The following is a 22,587-nucleotide window of genomic DNA, read 5'->3' as shown; positions in this document are numbered from 1 at the left end:
GCCTAAAATCATAAGGCAACAGACACCCCAAAACATGCCACCAGATGTGGACCTGCCCGCCAGACAGACAAGATCCAGCCTCATCCACCAGAACACAGGCACCAGTCCCCTCCACCAGGAAGCCTACACAACCCACTGAACCAACCTTAGCCACTGGAGCAGACACCAGAAACAACGGGAACTACGAACCTGCAGCCTGCAGAAAGGAGACCCCAAACACAGTAAGTTAAGAAAAATGAGAAGACAGAGAAATACACAGCAGATGAAGCAGCAAGGTAAAAACCCACCAAACCAAACAAATGAAGAGGAAATAGGCAGTCTACCGGAAAAAGAATTCAGAGTAATGATAGTAAAGATGATCTAAAATCTTGAAAATAGAATGGAGAAAATACAAGAAACGTTTAACAAGGGCCTAGAAGAACTAAAGAGCAAACAAACAATGATGAACAACATAATAAATGAAATTTAAAATTCTCTAGAAGGAATCAATAGCAGAATAACTGAGGCAGAAGAACGGATAAGTGACCTGGAAGATAAAATAGTGGAAATAACTACTGAAGAGCAGAATAAAGAAAAAAGAATGGAAAGAATTGAGGACAGTCTGAGAGACCTCTGGGACATTAAACGCACCAACATTCAAATTATAGGGGTCCCAGAAGAAGAAGAGAAAAAGAAAGGGACTGAGAAAATATTTGAAGAGGTTATAGTTGTAAACTTCCCTAATAAGGGAAAGGAAATAGTCAATCAAGTCCAGGAAGCGTGGAGAGTCCCATAAGGATAAATCCAAGGAGAAACACGCCAAGACACATATTAATCAAACTATCAAAAATTAAATACAAAGAGCAACTACTAAAAGCAGCAAGGGAAAAGCAACAAATAACATACAAGGGAACTCCCATAAGGTTAACAGCTGATCTTTCAGCAGAAACTCTGCAAGCCAGAAGGGAGTGGCAGGACATATTTTAAGTGATGAAAGGCAAAAACTTACAACCAAGATTACTCTACACAGCAAGGATCTCATTCAGATTCGACAGAGGAATTAAAACCTTTACAGACAAGCAAAAGCTAAGAGAATTCAGCACCACCAAACCAGCTTTACAACAAATGCTAAAGGAACTTCTCTAGGCAGGAAACACAACAGAAGGAAAAGACCTACAATAACAAAGCCAAAACAATTAAGAAAATGGTAATAGGAACATACATATCGATAATTATCTTAAATGTAAATGGTTTAAATGTTCCAACCAAAAGACACAGACTGGCTGATTGGATACAAATGCAAGACCCATATATATGCTGTCTACAAGAGACCCACTTCAGACCTAGGGACAAATACAGACTGAAAGTGAGGGGATGGTAAAAGATATTCCATGGAAATGGAAATCAAAAGAAAGCTGGAGTAGCATTCTCATATCAGACAAAACAGACTTTAAAATAAAGACTATTACAAGAGACAAATGACACTACATAATGATCAAGTGTTCAATCCAAGAAGAAGATTGAACAATTCTAAATATTTATGCACCCAACATAGGAGCACTTCAATACTTATGGCAAATGCTAACAGCCATAGAAGGGGAAACCGACAGTAACACAATAATAGCAGGGGACTTTAACACCCCACTTTCACCAATGGACAGATCATCCAAAATGAAAATAAATAAGGAAACACAAGCTTTAAATGATACATTAAACAAGATGGACTTAATTGATATTTATAGGACATCCATCCAAAAACAACAGAATATACTTTCTTCTCAAGTGCTCATGGAACATTCTCCAGGATAGATCATATCTTGGGTCACAAATCAAGCCTTGGTAAACTTAAGAAAACTGAAATCGTACCAAGTATCTTTTCCGACCACAACGCTATGAGACTGGATATCAATTACAGGAAAAATATCTGTAAAAAATACAAACACATGGAGGCTAAACAATACCCTACTAAATAACCAAGAGATCACTGAAGAACTCGAAGAGGAAATAAAAAAATACCTAGAAACAAATGACAATGAAAACACAACAACCCAAAACCTATGGGATGCAGCAAAAGCAGTTCTAAGAGGGACGTTTACAGCAATGCAATCCTACCTCAAGAAACAAGAAACATCTCAAATAAACAACATAACCTTACACCTAAAGCAATTAGAGAAAGAAGAAGAAAAAAACCCTAAAGTTAGCAGAAGGAAAGAAATGATAAAGATCAGATCAGAAATAAATGAAAAAGAAATGAAAGAAATGATAGCAAAGATCAATAAAACTAAAAGCTGGTTCTTTGAGAAGAAAAACAAAACTGATAAACCACTAGCCAGACTCATCAAGAAAAAAAGGGAGAAGATTCAAATCAACAGACTTAGAAATGAAAACAGGGGAAGTAACAACTGACACTGCAGAAATACAAAGGATCATGAAAGATTACTACAATCAACTATATGCCAATAAAATGGACAACCTGGAAGAAATGGACAAATTCTTAGAAAAGCACAACCTCCCGAGACTGCACCAGGAAGAAATAGAAAATATAAACAGACCAATCACAAGCACTGAAATTGAGACTGTGATTAAAAAACTTCTAACAAACAAAAGCCCAGGACCAGATGGCTTCACAGGCAAATTCTATCAAACATTTAGAGAAGACCTAACACCTATCCTTCTCAAACTCGTCCAAAATATAGCAGGGGAGGAACACTCCCAAACTCATTCTATGAAGCCACCATCACCCTGATACAAAAACAGACAAAGATGTCACAAAAAAAGAAAACTACAGGCCAATGTCACTAATGAACATAGATGCAAAAATCCTCCACAAAGTACTAGCACACAGTATCCAACAGCACATAAAAAGGATCATACACCATGCTCAAGTGGGGTTTATCCCAGGAACGCAAGGATTCTTCAACATACGCAAATCAATCAATATGATGCACCATATTAAAATATTGAAGGAGAAAAACTATATGATCACCTCAATAGATGCAGAAAAAGCTTTCGACAAAATTCAACACCCACTTATGATAAAAACCCTCCAGAAAGTAGGCATAGAGGGAACTTACCTCAACATAATAAAGGCCATATAAGACAAACCCACAGCCAACATTGTTCTCAATGGTGAAAAACTGAAACCATTTCCACTAAGATCAGGAACAAGACAAGGTTGCCCACTCTCACCACTATTATTCAACATAGTTTTGGAAGTGTTAGCCACAGCAATCAGAGAAGAAAAAGAAATAACAGGAATCCAAGTCAGAAAAAGACGAAGTAAAACTGTCACTGTTTGCAGATGACATGGTACTATACATAGAGAATCCTAAAGATGCTACCAGAAAACTACTAGAGCTAATCAATGAATTTGGTAAAGTAGCGGGATACAAAATTAATGCACAGAAATCTCTTGCATTCGTATACACTAATAATGAAAAATCTAAAAGAGAAAATAAGGAAACAGTCCCATTAACCACTGCAGCAAAAAGAATAAAATATCTAGGAATAAACCTACCTAAGGAGACAAAAGACCTGTATGCAGAAAACTGTAAGACAATGATGAAAGAAATTAAAGATGATACAAACAGATGGAGAGATATACCATGTTCTTGGATTGGAAGAATCAACACTGTGAAAATGACTATACTATCCAAAGCAATCTACAGATTCATGCAATCTCTATCAAACTACCACTGGCATTTTTCACAAAACTAGTACAAAAAATTTCACAATTTGTATGGAAACACAAAAGACCCCGAATAGCAAAAGCAATCTTGAGAAAGAAAAATGGAGCTGGAGGAATCAGGCTCCCAGACTTCAGGCTATACTGCAAAGCTACAGTAATCAAGACAGTATGGTACTGGCACAGAAACAGAAATATAGATCAGTGGAACAGGATAGAAAGCCCAGAGATAATGCCATGCACATATGGTCACCTTATCTTTGAAAAGGAGGCAAGAATATACAATGGACAAAAGACAGCCTCTTCAATAAGTGGTGCTGGGAAAACTGGACAGCTACATGTAGAAGAATGAAATTAGAACACTCCCTAACACCATACACAAAAATAAACTCAAAATGGATTAAAGACCTAAATGTAAGGCCAGACACTATAAAATTCTTAGAGGAAAACATAGGCAGAACACTCTATGACATAAATCACAGCAAGATCCTTTTTGAACCACCTCCTAATGAAATGGAAATAAAAACAAAAATAAACAAATGGGAACTAATAAAACTTAAAAGCTTTTGCACAACAAAGGATACTATAAAAAAGATGAAAAGACAACCCTCAGAATAGCTGCAAATGAAGCAACTGACAAAGGATTAATCTCCAAAATATACAAGCATCTCATGCAGCACAATATCAAAAAAACAAACAACCAATCCAAAAATGGGCAGAAGACCTAAATAGACATTTCTCCAAAGAAGACATACAGATGGCCAAGAGGCACATGAAAAGCTGCTCAACATCACTAATTATTAGAGAAATGCAAATCAAAACTATAATGAAGTATCACCTCACACCAGTTAGCATGGGCATCATCAGAAAATCTACAAACAACAAATGCTGGAGAGGGTGTGGAGAAAAGGGAAGCTTCTTGCACTGTTGGTGAGAATGTAAATTGATACAGCCACTATGGAGAACAGTATGCAGGTTCCTTAAAAAACTAAAAATAGAATTACCATAGGACCCAGCAATCCCACTACAGGGCATATAGCCAGAGAAAACCATAATTCAAAAAGACACATGCACCCCAATGTTCATTGCAGCACTATTTACAATAGCCAGGTCATGGAAGCAACCTAAATGCCAATCGACAGACGAATAGATAAAGAAGATGTGGTACATATATACAAAGGAATATTACTCAGCCATAAAAAGAAACGAAATTGGGTCATTTGTAGAGACGTGGATGGACCTAGAGACTGTCATACAGAGTGAAGTTAGAAAGAGAAAAACAAATATCGTATATTAACACATATATGTGAAATCTAGAAAAATGGTACAATGAACTGGTTTGCAAGGCAGAAACAGAGACACAGATGTAGAGAACAAACGTGTGGACACCAAGAGGGGAACGCGGGGTGCCGGGGTGGGATGAATTGGGAGATTGGGATTGACATATATACACTAATATGTATAAAATAGATAAGTAATAAGAATCTGCTGTATAAAAAATAAATAAAATTCAAAAAACAAAAAGCAAAGAAAAATAAAGAAATGATCAAGTGTGTATATATATCAATATATGCTGAGTAGAAAAATTAGAAAATACACACAGTAAAATGAAGGAAAAAAAATCACTACAATTCCACCACTTAGTGATAACTACTGACATTTATTGATGTATATTGTTCCATATTTTATGCATATGTTATATAAAAACTATTTTATAATCATCCTTTTTTAACTTAAAAATTTTTCATTCCTTCCACATCTATGAACATACTTCTATCTATAATATTTTCACTATTTGAAATTGTCACATGGTGTTCTATTATATAAATGTTTCATAATTTAATCAATCCTGGGCTTCCCTCGTGGCCCAGTGGTTAAGAATCCGCCTGCCAATGCAGGGGACACAGGTTCGAGCCCTGGTCCGGGAAGATCCCACATGCCACGGAGCAACTAAGCCCGTGTGCCACAACTACTGAGCCTGCACTCTAGAGCCCGCGAGCCACAACTACTGAGACCTCGTGCCACAACTAACGAAGCCCGACGCCTAGAGCCCATGCTCCGCAACAAGAGAAGCCACCGCAATGAGAAGCCCGCGTACCACAACGGAGAGTAGCCCCCGCTCGCCACAACTAGAGAAAGCCTGCACGCAGCAACGAAGACCCAACGCAGCCAAAAAAAATAAATGATAATAAATTAAAATAATAATAATAATTTAATCAATCCTTTATTCATAGAAATTGAATATTTTTCCTTCTATTTTCAAAACACTGCTTGAAGGAGTAGCCTTTTAACTGAATCTCTGCATGTATACTTAAACATTTTCCTACATTAAATTCCTGGAAGTAGAATATTCAGGTCAAAAGACATGAACAATTTGAAAACTTAAAATAAACAAGTATTACCAAGGTATACTCCACAAAGGATTGTTTTAATATATACTATTACCAGCAGCATATGAGGAAAGCCACTTCCCCACACTCTCATGAACACAAGGTTGTATCAGTTTGAAGCTTGCTGCCATTTTCTGAGGGAAAAATACCATCTCATTTATTGTTTTAATTTGATCACTGTAATTGGACATTTTTCATATGTTCACTGCTATTTTTATATATATATATATATATATATATATATATATATATCCCTTTAAGAATGTCCTATGCACCTTGTTTGACAGTTCTCCTACTGATATACTTCTTTTCCCTTTTGACTTTTTAGAGCTTTTTATAAGTTAAGGGTATTAACGCTTCGTCTGTCACATATTTTGTGAAATTCTTCCTGATCCCAGCTTACTGGTTGTTTTTAGATTCTGTTTATGGCATTTTTTTCTCTTTGACATAAATGATTTTAAAGTTTCTATTATTTAGAGCTAAAAACCTGTTTCAAAATATGTTCTCTGATTCTGGTATCAATGATAAAAAGTCATTCCTTAACACCATGATTATAAAACTATTGATTTAAAAACTTTCTGTATAATGAGATTTTATTTTTTGCCATCAAAATCTAAAAATACTTATGAAAAATTTGAATCTAATTCTCATTAAGTATCAATTTCATAAAAGTGTACGTGATAGAGCTTAACATTTTCACTTTCAGCAGACAATCTTCACTTCTAGTAACAGAGAAAACAAGGCCGCCTTCTTTAGAGAGTCCTTTCCTGTCCTTCTTATACTTTATCTCTCACCAGAAAACATCATCATTCAAACTCATTTTGTCTCACTTGCCTGTCTCAGTGGAAAAAGTAGCCCCACCTTCTTGTTTCAAATTCTACTCTTTTAATTATTCTCCTTATCCTATACCTTGACTGGCTCTTCTCAAGGGGCTCTTTGCTCTGGGGTTATAAATATTCTTGTCATTCCCTCCTGTATAAAGATCTTCCTTACATCCCGTGTTTTCCACTAGTTTCTGCACAGCTTTTTCTTTCCTTTGAAGTCCAACTTCTGGGAGAAGCAGCCTTTCCTGACGGGCCTTCTCCCTATGGGCTGGAGACAATCTGACTCATGCTTTCAGGACCCTCCATTCAAAACCGTCTTCTCCCAGGTCACAAACAGCCTCTTGGTTGCAAATCCCAAAGGCATTTTTCAGTCCTTATTCTACTTCTGCTGTCTTTGATATTTGTCCTTGTTGACCATGCCTTTCCTAAACCTTCCTGTTGACTCCGTGACATGACTGTCTCCTGGTTTCCTCTTACCTCTATGAGGGTGACTTTCCGGCTGGTTTGTTCGTTCTTCTTCCCCTGCATATCCATGATGTGTCTGCGGTCCTCAAGGCTCTGTTCTCTGCCCACCTCAGAACTGCAGGAGGGGAAGATTGGAGACAAGGAGCCAGTGAGAAAGCTGCTGCAACAGCTCAGATGGGGCTCGGATTTAGGCAAGTGGCAGTGGGAATAAAAAGGGGAGATAAATGGGAGGATCTGAGAGAAAAATATTCGACAGATGATATGAGCAATTATATATGTGGGTGGGCAGCAGGGAGTCACTGAAAATAACGTAGAGATAATAAACCTTAGCTGGTTGGGCTCCTTTTTACTGTATGAAGGGACAAGAATAAAATAAATTTTACTTCTTTCAGAAAAATACTAGCTGCCTGGGAAAAACCAGGAAGTTTTTATCAAATTAAATAGAAGAAAGTGTGTGTGTGTGTGTGTGTGTGTGTGTGTGTAAAAGAGCAGGAGATTCCTTACTGACAAAGAAGGGGTGAAGGAAGTTTATGCATAAGAAAACAGTGATATCCTGACCTGTGGGATGGGGAATGCAACTTTTCCAATGGTTCAACAGTAACAATAACATAGAAAACAAATATTTTGTGGATGAGTGTTTAGTAATGCAAGTTATGTTAGAAAAAAGAAAATACAAAGACAATAAAAGAAAGGGAAATTCAAAGAATGGAAGGCAGTGCCCCCTTTCTAGGATGTCTAGGAATGGTGGGAGACATCACAACAGAGCTTGAAAAAGGTACAAGAATTTCAAAATCAGGCAATAAGGAGGACTGAACAGTGACTGCTGTGGACTGAATTGTATTCTTTCACAGGTTGAAGCCCTAACCCCCAAAGTGAATATATCTGGAGATCGGGCCTTTCAGGAGGTAATTAAAGTTAAAGGAGGTCATAAGGGTGAGACCCTAAGCCACAGGACTGGTGTCCTTATAAGAAGAGGAAGAGACACCAGAGAGCTCTTTCTCTCCAAACATGCACAGGGGAAAGGCCATGTGAGGACACAGCAAGAAGCTGGCCACCTGCAAGGCAGGAAGAGAGGCCTCACCAGAAACCAGCCCTGTTGGAACCTTGATCTTGAATTTCCAGCCTCTGGAACTATGAAAATAATACATTTACATTGTTTAAGCCACCTAGTCGGTGGTACTGTTACAGCAGCCCGAAAAGACTAATATGGAGATGTCTAAGTAAGTAAAATGAAGTCAGATGACTGAGAAGGAAAAGGGTCAGAAGCCACAAAGATGAAAGAACAAATAAAGTACGTCTAGAAAGGAGGAAAATGATGAGAGAGAAGGGAAAAGTTGAGTTCTGAAGCAAAAAGCATCGATAACTTACTGCCTATCTCCAGGGAACCTACACCTTAGCATTAAAGTAAAAATTCAAATGTCTGTGGTTGCCAGGGTGACAAGGAGAGCGAGGAAAGCAAGCCAGGAATAATACGGCAGGACCCTGGTAATCTGGAGAGTGGATGACTCATCTTAGGGAGGCGACCACTAACTCAGCTCCAGTGGATGGAAGCCAGCAAAGAATGTGGAGCTGTGGTCCAGAACTTCAAAAGAAATAAGAAATCTACATTTATGTGAAATCTTTGTATTTGGGCAACTGGTAAGATTACAGACACAGTGGACCTGGACTGTATCTTGCTGGCAGGCCCAATTTAAAAAAAAAAAAAAAATTTTTGGTCTGTGCATTCCCCCACCCTGTAGAGTACCCTGCTAGTCTCAGGGTATTCCAGGCACTTCCATGCAATTGCGCCTTAGCTCCTGCCATCCTTCTGACTTCTAGGTCCTTTTCTTTTTGTTCACCCTGTCTCTACATGGTTTTTAAGACTTAAATGCTATCTTACATCTTTGGCTTTCCCTGATCACTGTGGGAAAATCAGACCGTGTGATCCTCTCCACCTTTTCTTTCTCATAATGTACATATGATCTAACAGAAAGCTACCCTGAAAAATACAACATCTGGACTTTTGCTTGCATCCAAGATGAAGTGACAGGGACCAGATTTACTGCTCACCTAAAACAACCAAAAAAATTGGGCAAAACATATGAAATAATTTTCAAGACATTGAATCATAGGCAACAAAGGAAAGTGATACCCAAGAAATGGAAAATAAATGAGATGAGCCCTATGACTGCGCAGCTTACTGCCTTGAGAGCTTCCAGGCCACAGCACAGGGGGATGGAAACTGTGTAGAGCCTGGCGGACTCCCTGAGTGAGTGCTAGGAGTCTGAGGAGACCAGGTAGGCTATAGTTCACAGACTACCAGAGAGGAGACAGCTTCATAGTGAGAGAACTTGGAGACCTGCAAAGGTTCTCCTCAAGTATTCAGCAGAGTACAGGTGAGAATATACAGCTGAGGAAATTTCCCGAGGCCAGGGACAGTACCTATTCCCATCAGCCAGGATGGAAAACCTCACAACTCAGAACGCATTGGGTAGAATACGCAAAAGGGATTTGTATCAGTAGTGAGGAATAATTAGCCCTAGACTAAACACGGTTCGAGTCCCACCTAACAAATCTAGAAAAAGAAGCACAAATTAAACCCCAAAGAAGCAAAAATAAAGATCAGAGTGGAAATCAATGAAACAAAATAAATAAACAATAAAGAGAAATCAACGAAACAAAGCTGTTCTTTTCAATAAAATTGATAAACCATTTGCCAGGCTGACTGAGGAAAACAGAGTAAAGAAATAAATTATCAACACTAGGAATTAAAGAGGCAACATTATTACAGATTCTTTCAATATTAAAAAGATAATGAGGGGATATTATGAACAACTTTATGTCAATGAATTCAACCACTTGGATGAAATGGACAAGTTCCTTGAAAGATACAAATTATCAATGCCTATATAAGAAGAAATAGATAACCTTAATAGCTCCACTTCTATTAAACAAATTGAACTTGTAGTTAAAAATCTTCCATAAAAGAATACTCCAGGCCCAGATAGCTTTACTGGTGAGTCTACACAACATCTGAAGAAGAAATAGAGTGACATCAGTAAAAATGGTGGTGTAATAAGGACTTCTGAAAAATTTCTCCTCCAAATAAGCTATGAGAAAACTGGCAAGCATGGTTAGAATCAACTTTTTTAGATTCTGGAAATTAGCCAATAGCTTGTAGTAACCCAGAGAATGTTTATTCAAGAAGAACGGTTGACACTTGGTAAGAACAGTGAGCTTTGTGGCATTTTAACTTACCTTATCCCATCCCCACTGTCTGGCTCTGTGGGTACCTTGAAAAGAAGAGCCTGTGTTTATGGTGAAAGCCAGCAAACTGGCAGCCACTGGAAGAAGCAGAACAGGGCTGGAGCTCTTTCAAAGCCTCATTCCCAAGGAATTGTCATTATCTGACCTGTTTGGTGGTTTCCTGGAAGACACCACTTGTAAGGCTGTCTGCATTTGACTTATCTTAGAGCTTGCCTTTTCCCTGGGAGGCAATTACAATTAACTTCAGGGCTGCCTGAGTGGTGGATAACAGTAGGCAAACAACAGACTAACTAAAAGCTTTAAAGGAAAAGCTGGGGGAATAAGCTGTCCATGAGGGTTTTGAAAAGCTCAGACTTAGTCCTGGGGGTCTAGAAGGTCTTACACATGTGTAGGGCTGTGTGCATGCACAGGAAAGACCTGAGAAGGCCTTAAGCCCTCACCGCTGGCTGACCTTAACGCTCTATGCCAACAGGAAGTGAAGGCTAAGACAGAGGTGTCAACTGACTGGCTGGGTGTTGAAGGTGTGCACAGAACACACAGAGCCCCTGCCTGGCAAGACTGGGGGACCTACTGGTTCCAGGTGTTCAAGGAAATCGGTTTCCAATTATTAGCTGATCACTAATATAACTGAGCAAAGACTCCTGTGGACAAACACATTACAACTAAAGAATTAAAGAATTTGTTCAGAGAAGTTAACAAACAACAAACAACTACAATAAGTAGCAACAACAACAAACCCTGGGGAGGGGGAAGAATCTAATTTCCAAAGCTGTCACATTTTATCATTCAAAATATCCAGTTTTCAATAAAAGGTTACAAGACATGCAAAGAAACAAGAAAGTATGCACCATACAAGGGAAAAAGCAATCAACTGAAACGGTCGCTTAGGAAGCCCAGACATCAGACTTTCTAGACAAAGACTTGAAATCCACTATTATAAATACATTCAAAGAACTCAAGAAAACCATACTTAAAGAACTAACAGAAAGTTTGGGAACAACATCTCATCAAATAGAGAATATCAATAAATAAATAGAAATTACAAAAGGAAAAAGTAATATCATATCCTCACAGACTCTTCCAGAAAACTGAAGAGGAGGGAATTCTTCTTAACGCATTCCATGAAGCCAGCTTACTCTGATAGCAAAACCAGACTAAGACAGTACAAGAAAATAAAACTATAGACCCATATTTCTCTTGAACAAAATACAAACAACTCTAAATAAAATTTTAGCAAATCAAGTCCACCAATTTATAAAAAGGATAACACACCATGACTAAGTGGGGTTTATTCAAAGAATGAAAAGTTGGTTTAACGTTTGAAAACCAATGTAATTTACCATATTAGCACATTTAAAAAGAAAAATCATATGATTATCTTAGTAGGTGCAGAAAAAGCATCTGACAAAAATCCAACATCCATTCCTGATACAAACTCTCAGCAAACTAGGAAATGAAGGAATAAAGTGCATTTATTAAAAAACCTATGATGATATACTTAGTGGTGAAAGACTTAATGCTTTCCCACTCACTTCCCTTCAGGACAAAAGAAGATAAGAATATATACTCTCATCATTTCTATTCAACATTGTACTGGAGGTTCTAGCCAGTGCAATAAGGAGGGAGGGAGGAAAGGCATCCAGATTGGGAAAGAAGAAGCTAAACTGGCTTTTATATGTATGACTATCTATATAGAAAACCTGGTGAAGTCTACCAAAAAGTTATTAAAACTAACAAGATAGTTTAGTAAGGTAGCATGATACAAGATCAACATACAACAATTAGTAGTATTCCCATAAATTAGCAACAAACAATTGCAAATTGAAATTGAAAAATAATACCATTTAACAATGAGATATGCAGGAATCAATCAGCCAAATATGTGCAGGACTTATACGTTGAAAACTAACAATCAGTGTTGAGAGAAATTAAAGAAGGCCTAAATAAATGGAGAAATATTTCATGTTAATGAGTCAGATGACTGAAAGTCGACATGTCAGTTCTCCCCAAACTTATCTTTGGATTCAAGGTAATACAAATTGGGATTCCAGAAGCCTATGTTGTAGAAACTGAAAAACTTATTCTAAATTGATGAGGACATACAAAGGACCCTGAATAGTTAAACCGACTTTAAAAAAGGACAAGACTGGAGGACCAATAATACCTGATTCCAAGACATATTATAAAACTACAGTAATCAAGACCGTGTGTTACTGGTGTAAAGACAGAAGTAGATCAATGGATTAGAATATGTCCAGAAACAGACCTACCCTTATAATGACAAATGATTTTCAATGAAGGTGCAAAGACCATTCAGTTGAGGCACGGCTGTTTTATCAACAAATGATGCTAGAACAACTGGATATCCAAATGCAAACAAAACAAAACAGAATCCTCTGATCCAAACCTCACATCATATACAAAAATTAACACAAACAGATCATAGACTTAAATATGAAACCAATTTGAATTATAAAACTTTTACAAGAAAACATAGGAGAAAACCTTTGTAACTTTGGCAAAGGTTTCTTAGATACTATACTAAAGCATGATATATAAAAGAAAAAAATTGACAAATTGGACTTCATCAAAATAAAAAAAAGTTTGCTTTTCAAAAGCTACTGTTAAAAGAATGAAAAGGCATAACAGAGACCGGGAGAAAATATCCGCAAATCATGTATCTGATAAAGAACATATTTAGAATATATAAGGAACTCTGTGATGTCACACACCTGACAATGGATAATTTTGATATCAGAAAGGGCAGGGAATGGGAGGAGGAGAAAAAGGCTGAAAAGTGAATAATCAAAAGAAGAAATAAAAAAAAAAGTTGCAAGTAGTAGGGTATTTTAGGGGAAAAAGGTAAACTAATTTCTTCTCATGAAAAGAAGAAGAAACTGAAGAAGTCTGGAATAGGATTATTATAAAGATGGAAAAATATATAGTGGAGGAGAGATCGGATACTTGGAGTTAACACTTATGGCTGCACTACATTAAGAAGAGATTGCATTCATTCATTCATTCAGTTCACATATGAATGTTCACAAATAAAGGCCTTTAATATTATTGACCATCTGAATTAACTTCTCTCTGACCAAACCTGTTAATGAAATAAAGCATTCTATGTTTAAAAAAAAACCCCAACAAACTCAAGATAAAATATATTAGTAACTAGGGAACACTAATACTAATTATGGATTATAACATATTTGTAGAAGCTTCATTACAAACTCTGACTTGGGCAGCAGATCATAACATCATAGGGGCATGAGATACAAAAGGTAAAAGTTTAAGACTTTCAAGAAAATGCTTTTAAATTAACCTATAAAAGTTTCTTCTTGGTATCTTTTTAAGATAAGAGAGTGTAGCTTTATTAAAATGTGTAAAAATTGTTTGCACAGAAGTGATTGACATTTCTGAAAAAAAATTAAAAAGTATAAATGAGACAAGAAATTCAAGTGGAAAGTGGTGAGAGGCAGTCCTATGCGGCTCATTTACAAAGTTTGGTCAACCAACTAATGAGCAGATGTTAGTAACTGAATGGCAAGGCTGCAAAGAAACAAAAAAATTAGCCTCTATCCATTTACTTGGGTACAATGGACTCATTTCAGTAAATTAGAGAAATAAAGAAATGACATACTGGGCTATAGTATTTCCACCTTCAACTTGCCTACAGTTCTTAAGTCATGAGAAATGTATCTTAATTCATCCTTACTTCTAAGAAATTATGAGTACAGGGAAAGCCCAAAGGCTTTAGATGAACTTGAGCATTTAGACATATCTGAACTTCTCATGAAAATTTATTTTCAGAAGCTTCTTAAGTGCTCTATGTTCAAAAAGAGAAGCCAAGCTACCCTGACAGCCTTAGAAACAAGCTGGGATGGTTTTTGAGGCTTTTTTGAATTTTAATCTGGAGAGCATTGTGTGGATCTCTCTGTCACCTGAAAATACATATCCAAAGTAGTCAGAGTGACTACAGAACCTTTCATTCACATATTAGATAAAAGTTCTAAAAAATTTTATAAAAATGTTCATAGAGAGGACTGTTCCCATAATGTATTAAAATATGGTCATTTTTGGTTGTTGAAACAGAGTTTGTCCTCACTGACCCAGCGTATTTTTTACATGGGTGATCTGTCATTGAATATATTCCTCAGAGTCAGTTATTATATGATCAACTATTACGCAAAATTTCAATTGTTCAGAGATGGGAACTGAAAACATACCTGGCAGATATAACAAAAACACAAAACTGAAAGACCTGGGATGTGTATTTGTGTCGTGTGACAGGCAGAGAGAAAGCATGGAAAGAACAGCAGATTGGGAAACACAGGATCTGTGTTCTGTTACTGGGTCTGCCTCTTACTACCTCCCTCAGATCATGTTTCTCCACATGCAAAAGAGGGGTCAGAGCAATGGTCTGCAGGGAAATGGGGAGACTCAAATGTGATAATGTGAGTGGCTGTGCTCTGATGTAATACAGGGCTATATATAATCATATAATCATCAATATAATTTTATCTCTCAAAAAGAAAGATATTTTAAACTTACAACAAAATGGTATCTTACCAAGGAGCCTAATAACACTGAATATAGTATAAAAAACAAACACACACACACCCCGGTAGTCTGAGAATCAGGAGACTTAGGTCTTGCTTGGTTCAAGCGCTGACATAAATGTGCCTTGTGACATTTGCACAAGGTCTTTCCTCTTAGTTTTCCTGAATGTAAAACAGAGGGAATGTAGAATTTCTAAGGGATCTTCTAGGTCATGATTCTGTGACTCTTAAATACCATTTAAAAATTCTGTTTGTCTTTCATCTGTAGAATGAAATATTATAAAATAATGCACGGTTTGATCTGATAATTCCTGTAAATTAGAGTGTCATTTAAATCAGAATTTCTGAACTGGAAGAGACATATTCTTCAAAATGTCAAAGTGCATAGCAGGGTTAACGAATAAATATTGGTTGGCCCAAAAGTTCATTCGGGTTTTTCTGTAAGATGTTACGGAAACCGCCGAACTTTTTGGCCAACCCAATATTTTCCTGAAGGACGTTCAGCAGGGATTCTCTGTGTGCACATGTGTGTAGGCATGCACCCAACGTGGGGAAAGTGGCGGTGGGATGGGAGGGCATAGCAGACACCTGAGCTGTTCAAGGTTGTTACACTCATGTGATAGTTTGCTAGTGACGTGTGAATATGAAGTCAGGGCTTCAAATTACGTACAAAATGATCTGCAATGATAAAAATTGAGAAGTGCTTTGCAAAGGTTTTTGGTATTTTTTTTTTTTGAGGTAAGAGAGAGATTTTCTATTTATGTTATCAAGTAATATAGCAAGTATCAAAAAAATACAAAAACTTCCTAGAGATCTTTTAAAATAAATACTTCAAAAATTGCTCATTTACATTAGGCATTTCTAAGACATATACAATGATAATGTTCTGGGTATTAGCTTTTTTTCTTTAATGCCTCGAAATAGGCATTTCATAATTTTTTTAGTGTGGTGTTATGAAGAGGGAAATGGAGAAATTGTCCTTAAAAAAAACAACAACTATTTATCACTGCAAATTATTTAGGAGGAAAAGCTGCTTACTGTGTCATAGACTCTGAGCCCGGTCTGAAATCCTGGGACTTGAATGACTGCTGTGAAAGAAGAACAAAGAGTAAATCACAAATCACAGAAGACAACACAGGCAATATTCACATGCTGAAAACCCACCAACTGGATGAATGAGGAGAGAGCATGCCTGTTCTGAACACAAGTGTCTATCAGCATGTCTATCACAAGTGTCTGTCTATTCACTCCCATGGAAAACCAAGGAAACAGCTCTCCAGATTGGTTAAGCGCTCTTCGTAAATAAAGTGAGCTTTCAGGTGTGTGGCAAAAAGAATCAGTTGTGAGTCAGCCTAAATTAATTCAGTAATACTATGTTATATTACTTAAGTTCTAAATTTACCTTTCAACACTGCATCTTTCCTTTGTAATCTTGTCAGTACACTGTATTTTCATGGTGTTACTCACTGAACTATGTGTAAAATTTTGAATCTGCAAGCTCTTTAAATCTTTAAATCTGCAAGCTCTTTAAATCTTAATCTGCAAGCTCTTTTGAATCTACAAAATTTGCTTAGTATATCTGTTTTATTAATGGCACCTCCATGAGAAAATCAAATAAGCACTTTCAGTGGTGCCAGATTATACTCTGAGTGTTAGATAGTTCCTCTAGAGTTTGAACATTAATTCCAAGTGAAAGGATACTGTGGAAAATGGTGGTTGATATAAGACAGTAGTTTAGAAATCAACTTAATCTTGCTATAAGACAGACTTGCAAATTTTTTTTTTTATAGATAATTACATGTTATGGAAAGGATCTACTTAAAATTCACATAGAAAATATAAATCACTACTACGTTAAAGTTTTGAATTACATACAAATGAAAGAGATATACCATATCTACCTAATTAAAGTTTTAAAACCCCAGAAAACAAAAAACCAAAATGAAATGAAAGACAAGGAGTACAACTGTCTCTTTCAGTCTTAACTTCTTTGAGTAACTACTGCTTTCCCAGTCTTATCTCTACTGAAACTTGTTTTGCCTTTCTGGATTTCCTCCTTCACAATCAGATTTCAGCAAGATTTGGCACTGAGTCCCTTTAAACAAGTATTACTTTTCTTATCATAAAGATTTCAAGAGGATTTTGTACTTTTCTGGACCATAATTATGTAATATTATTGCTGGCTATATAGCTTTAAATCAAGCATGTAATGAAAACAAGAGTTAAAGGGCAAGGAGACTTAGTGGCAAAACCTGAACGTTGTAGTAAGTGAGGCTATTTCAAAGAACAACAAAAGAACCAATCTTGGATTTTTCTCGACTATTTGAAGATGATCTGACTCAGTTAAAATGTGTTTGGGGAAAAAAGTACAAACACATAGAAAATTTAAATTCAAGGACTAACGCAGACTGCAGAATAGTCTACCTGCCCTCAAGCCCATAGAGCAGAAGAAAACCGTCAAAACCTCTCAGAAAGCATCAACTGTAACTGAATTTCTTCAGTTTTTTTCCCCAGACTTATGAAATAAATTCCAAACACAGCCATCAGATTAAAGGTCAGATGCTTCTTTTACATGGTCTAAGTATTACTTCTCTCTCTTTGCCCAAGGCAAGAGCAACACCTTACCTTAAATACATGTATATACAGTCGGCCCTTAGTATCCAAGGGGGATTCGTTCCAGGACACTCCCACCTGCACAGATACCAAAATCTGCAGATGCTAAAGTACCTCATATAATAATGTAGTATTTGTATATAACCTAACAACCTCCTGTATACTTTAAATCATCTCTAGATTACTTATAATACCTAATATGATGTAAACGCTATGCAAATAGTTGTAAATACAATGTAAATGTTATGCAAATAGTTGCCAGCATGGCAAATTCAAGTTTTGCTTTTTGAAACTTTCTGGAATTTTTTTTCCAAATAATTTCGATCCATGTTTGGTTGACTCTTTAGATGCGTAGCCCGTGGATAAAGAAGGCCAACTGTATATGAAATGTTGTAAAACTACTGGATTAGAAAAACCCAACATAATGGCTCTAATCAGAATATAAGTCTACTCCAGAGGTTTAGGGAAGGGAAGTCAGACTGAATTATACATCACTGTTACGTCAGTGTTACTTTTCCTTGCTTGTTGTGACCCTGACAAATGAGTAACAACATATTACTATGTGCAGGTCTTACCAAACCTGCTTCTAATAGTCTTTTCATATGAAATGGGTGCTGTGATGTCCTCAGAAAGTCTGTCTTAAGCAGGTTAAACATGGTTCCTGCCCTGTTTCCTACTGTATTACTGCATTACTGTAGCGGGCATATCCAAGTCCTTTTTCATGATGCAAAGGTTGGCTTAACCTATGTTCAAATCCTATGAATCACAAATTAGTAGGAGATCCACATTACAAAGTCTTGACACTGATCTGTAAAAGGACACTTATTTCTTTAGGACCAATACTTCACTTCTCAACACCTTTACTCACTCATTCCTTGGTCTCAGCAGCAGCGCGCCATATGGGTATGGAGGCAGAAGGAGGGGGAAGAAGGAAGTGTCTCTGTGAGCTGTTTTGTTTCACTTTATCTTTAAACAAAAAAGCCCAAGGCTATGAGACAATCAGCCCATAAGCACCCTCACCCCCCCATCAAGGCCAAGGAGCATGATTGCCCTTCTTTCCCTCTTGTCCACACACACCTCTCAGCTGTTTTGTGACTTCATTTCCTCTTCATGGATACCCTTGATTTGGAGAGGAGGGGATGAAGAGAGGAAGATGAGCAAAGCAAAGGAGATGAATGAAAGGATCAGAATCTGGAGACTCTTGCTTCCCAAACCCTCACAACTTCGTAGTGATGCTTTTAAGTTTAGATGCAGTGAGACAAACATGAAAGGAATGATTAATGGAATGATTTTCAGTGCCTCCAGTGATTACACGGAGATTTACCAAGAAGAAACAACTCATAAATAACTTTGTAAAAGAGAAATGGGCCATGCAAACAACTCCCCCAAATATTTCTATAAACTTGAAGAATGAATGTAAAATTAAGTAAATGTTCAATCTATGTTTGTTGCAGTAGCACACCAGCTTTAAATAAGGCAAATTTATGATATAGTAGAGCTCTATTTTTAAAGCTATTTATATACCTCCTGATATCTACCTTTTCCAAAGAATTAATATCTGCAATTTTTTTATACCCACTTTGTAGGAATTTTTATTGAAAAGAAAAAAACCCCAACAACGAGGGCTGTTGGTTAAATTCTAATCTTGGTTCTGTCATTAACTCTCTATGTGGCCTGAGTAAGCCACTTAACTTCTCTTGAGGTCTGTTTTTCTTACTTGAAAATGTACAGGAGGTGCTCAGAATAAAAGCATGAACTATCATAGCACTATTCTTATATTTTACAGATGAGGAAACGGAGGCCCAGAGTCACCAAGATTACAGAAGTAGCCTGAAGGTTACTGTTTTTCAAACTGATTTAACTAATCCTGTTTTTCAAACTGATTTAAAAGCAAAACTCGTTTTCAATACAATTTTGTTTGAAAGCCTCACATACAAACACTGAAAAGTAGAATTTCTCTAGGTGAAGCTAGGTTTGGTGGTCTGGCAAACCTGACCTCCCCAGACCTACCCTACAGAGCCCTGAGGAACAGGGCTCTACAGAGGAGAGAGTTTACAAACCACTCGACCAGATAAGCTCTTTCAGGTTTTCTCTGTTGCTAAAATTATGTTTCTGGGAGCATAATTTTATGACTTTAAATATTCATACAAGTTTGCTGTTGATTCTTTGATTTTAGAATTTATTGTTGATTATTTGAGTTGTATTTGACGCTAAATCCTCCAATTATGCTTTTCCTTAAGGACAAAATATTCCTCTGCATTAAGATGCAGTTTCTATAAGTATATTAAAACAAAAAGTAAAGGCCTTCATCTTGATTCATGATTTGTAGTTTGGGATACTAATTATGCCAATTAAAAATGACAACAACCATAAATACTTAACGGAAAGCCACTCTAGGGGCAAGGCACCGTGCTACACGCCCTGGAGATACAAAGCTAAGTAGGCTCCAAGAGCTTATACTCTAACAGGGAAAGGCATGGAGACAACCAACAAAGCAGAGGGAGATCCACATTATGATAAAGGAAAAAAAATGTGCAGATATAAAGGAACAGAAGTCTTGAATTGCAACTGGAGGCTTTTGAGAAGGATTCTCAGAAGAGGGAGCATTTAGCTGTCTCCTAAGGGATAAACTGAATTTCTGATAGTTGGCGTAGCACAAAAACTATACAGCTAGAGAAAACGGGGCAAGCAGAGGTTCGAGGTTTTGCCTCTGCAGGGCAGCATACACGGGAGGATGATTTGGGAGATGAGGAAAAGTAGGTCAGCACTTCTGTTCAATCTCTGAGGGATGAGAGCTAGATTAAAACTTAAGAGATTTGGACTTCAAAGACAAATATAGCATCAGCTAAGATTTCTGAGCTGGTAAATCACGACTTGATTTCTATTTTAGGAAGGCACCTCTGGTAGGCAGGTAAACGGTGCAGTAAAGACTGGAGAATGGGAGCGTGGAGACCTCCACAGGTAGGGGCTGGGGGACTGGTTCCAGCAATATCCTTCCCAGGCTCCTCCCCCTCAGTGCACTCTTTTAAAAAAACTGGTGCTCCTTAATGCCTTCTACCCTTTAGTTCTGTACACTCCTCTGTTCCCATGGATTCGACAGGTATGTTTATGCTAAAGACTTCCAAATCAATACCCAGAACCTGGATCTCCAGTTTTCTTCAAAATGATTTGGCAATCGTTAGTTTTCAGCAAATCTTGTAAATATGGCAGTTTTTCTGAAAATACACTTGGAACCATCCATCTTCATCAGAACTACCTCGCAAGCCTGAGTTCTCAGCAAATCTCTCCCGAGCCCCCTGGCTGCCGCACAGGCACTACACACAGCGCATCTTACGCTGAAGGGCCCTTCTGCTTTTACACACTGATGGTCACATTACAAACCTAGGTTGCTCCTTTTCCTTCACATGGATTTCCTCACCAAACCCTACTTTCTCATTACGGCTGGCTCGGATTGCTGCAACCGCCTCTCCGGGTCTTATTTCACTGCTTTTTTTCTTTTTCCCCCCTTCTCGGAGCTTACAGAATGAGCTTTTGAAACAACTGATTTGATCATGCCATCCATCCTCCATGTTTTAAATCCTCCAATGGCTCCCCAGTGTCTCCAGGATCAAATCCAGCTCCTTCACATGCCATACAAGGATCTTCTTGATCCCGTCTCCTCGTTCAGGTTCAGCTTTCTCTCTTTTTAACTTTGCAGCCTAGGCTCCAGCCATGATGAAATATTTGTGGTGGCCTGTGTGCCATGCCTTCATATTTGTTCAGTCTGCCTGGAAAGCTCTTCCTCCCATAAAACTCAATCTAGAAATCAACCCCTCTGGAAAGCCTTTCCTGACTTCATTAAGCTTGGGTCAGGGGGCCACTTCTATTTGCTCCCTTGCATTTCATATAGAACTCTACCAAAACAGACTTTTATGCTGTAAAACCCCCGATATTTGACTGTTCTTTCAAGAGAGAACTCCTTAAAGGTGAAGGTAGATGATGATTCCATAACACACTGGAGTAGAGAAGAAGAAAATTGGGTTTTTAAAAATGGATTTGGTTTTGGGCACACTGGACCAGAGACTCCAGAATGACACCTTCGTGAATGTGGAAATTTCTAGTAGGCGGTTAGAAATACACTTGGGGAATTCAGAACAGGAGCCGAAGTTACGTATGTAGAATTTGATACATCTGAAATACCAAAGTAATATTTGAAATGATAGGGGTAGAGGATAATCCAGAAAAAAGTGCTAGAGAAAAATAAAAAACATGCAGCATGTATCTTGGAGAAGGCTTGTATTACAGTGGCAAGCAAAGCCAGAGAATGAGAGAGAAACAGGAGAGGTAAGCACACTGTTACAAACATTAAGGAAACAGAAAAAAGCAGAGGTGTTAATGACCCAGAAAGCTGGCATATGGAGGATTTTTTCACATGGTCTGTAAACTGCTGGAAACAGTCCCTCCCTCCATCGTGTGCTTTATCCCTTATCCCTTCCCCTGTGACCAGCTGGTTTTTCAGTTTCTCTGATGAGCACTTCTAGCTACTTGAGGGTTTCTGCACAAGCTGTTTCTAATGCCTCAAACGTATCCTCCTGCCCCCCACCCCCTTACAAAAACTAACCCATCCACTTCTCACCACAAGGCCTCACAGCTACCCTTCACTGTCCTTTCACTGCTTATGTTTTAGTTTTATGACTCATTAATTACAGTTACTTTCACTCATTAGGCTGTAAGTTCTGTAAGTGGAGGGACTATTTCTGTTTAATTCACCATTACACCGTCCAGACAACATTCTACCACAGTGCCTGGAAAAACAGCAGGCATTCAATATATATGTGTTAAATGAA

The 22,587-nt window shown here is 37.6% G+C and overlaps 1 protein-coding gene across 25 annotated transcripts in view; it reads right to left on the bottom strand.

Annotated features, from left to right (window-relative positions):
* AHI1 (Abelson helper integration site 1) overlaps positions 1-22,587 on the bottom strand; it is a 218,708-nt gene that overhangs the window by 19,469 nt on the left and 176,652 nt on the right. For 21 of the 25 annotated variants that reach the window (XM_082405630.1, XM_082405619.1, XM_082405617.1 and 18 more), the window contains 2 exons: positions 16,187-16,236; positions 7,356-7,458 (listed from right to left, as the gene is read on the bottom strand). In XM_082405630.1, coding sequence (XP_082261756.1) covers positions 7,356-7,458; positions 16,187-16,236 — 153 coding nt within the window. Of the gene's footprint in view, positions 1-7,355; positions 7,459-16,186; positions 16,237-18,709; positions 18,728-18,838; positions 18,881-22,587 lie in introns of those variants that run through there. The other 4 variants (XM_082405624.1, XM_082405620.1, XM_082405625.1 and 1 more) reach the window with 4 other exon arrangements.

This window comes from Balaenoptera borealis (assembly GCF_965194805.1).
Source record: "Balaenoptera borealis genome assembly, chromosome: 9".
In the NCBI taxonomy this organism is placed as follows: Eukaryota; Metazoa; Chordata; class Mammalia; order Artiodactyla; family Balaenopteridae; genus Balaenoptera; species Balaenoptera borealis.
The sequence above is the reverse complement of the archived record's forward strand: the minus strand, read 5'-3'. Positions and strand labels throughout refer to the sequence as shown.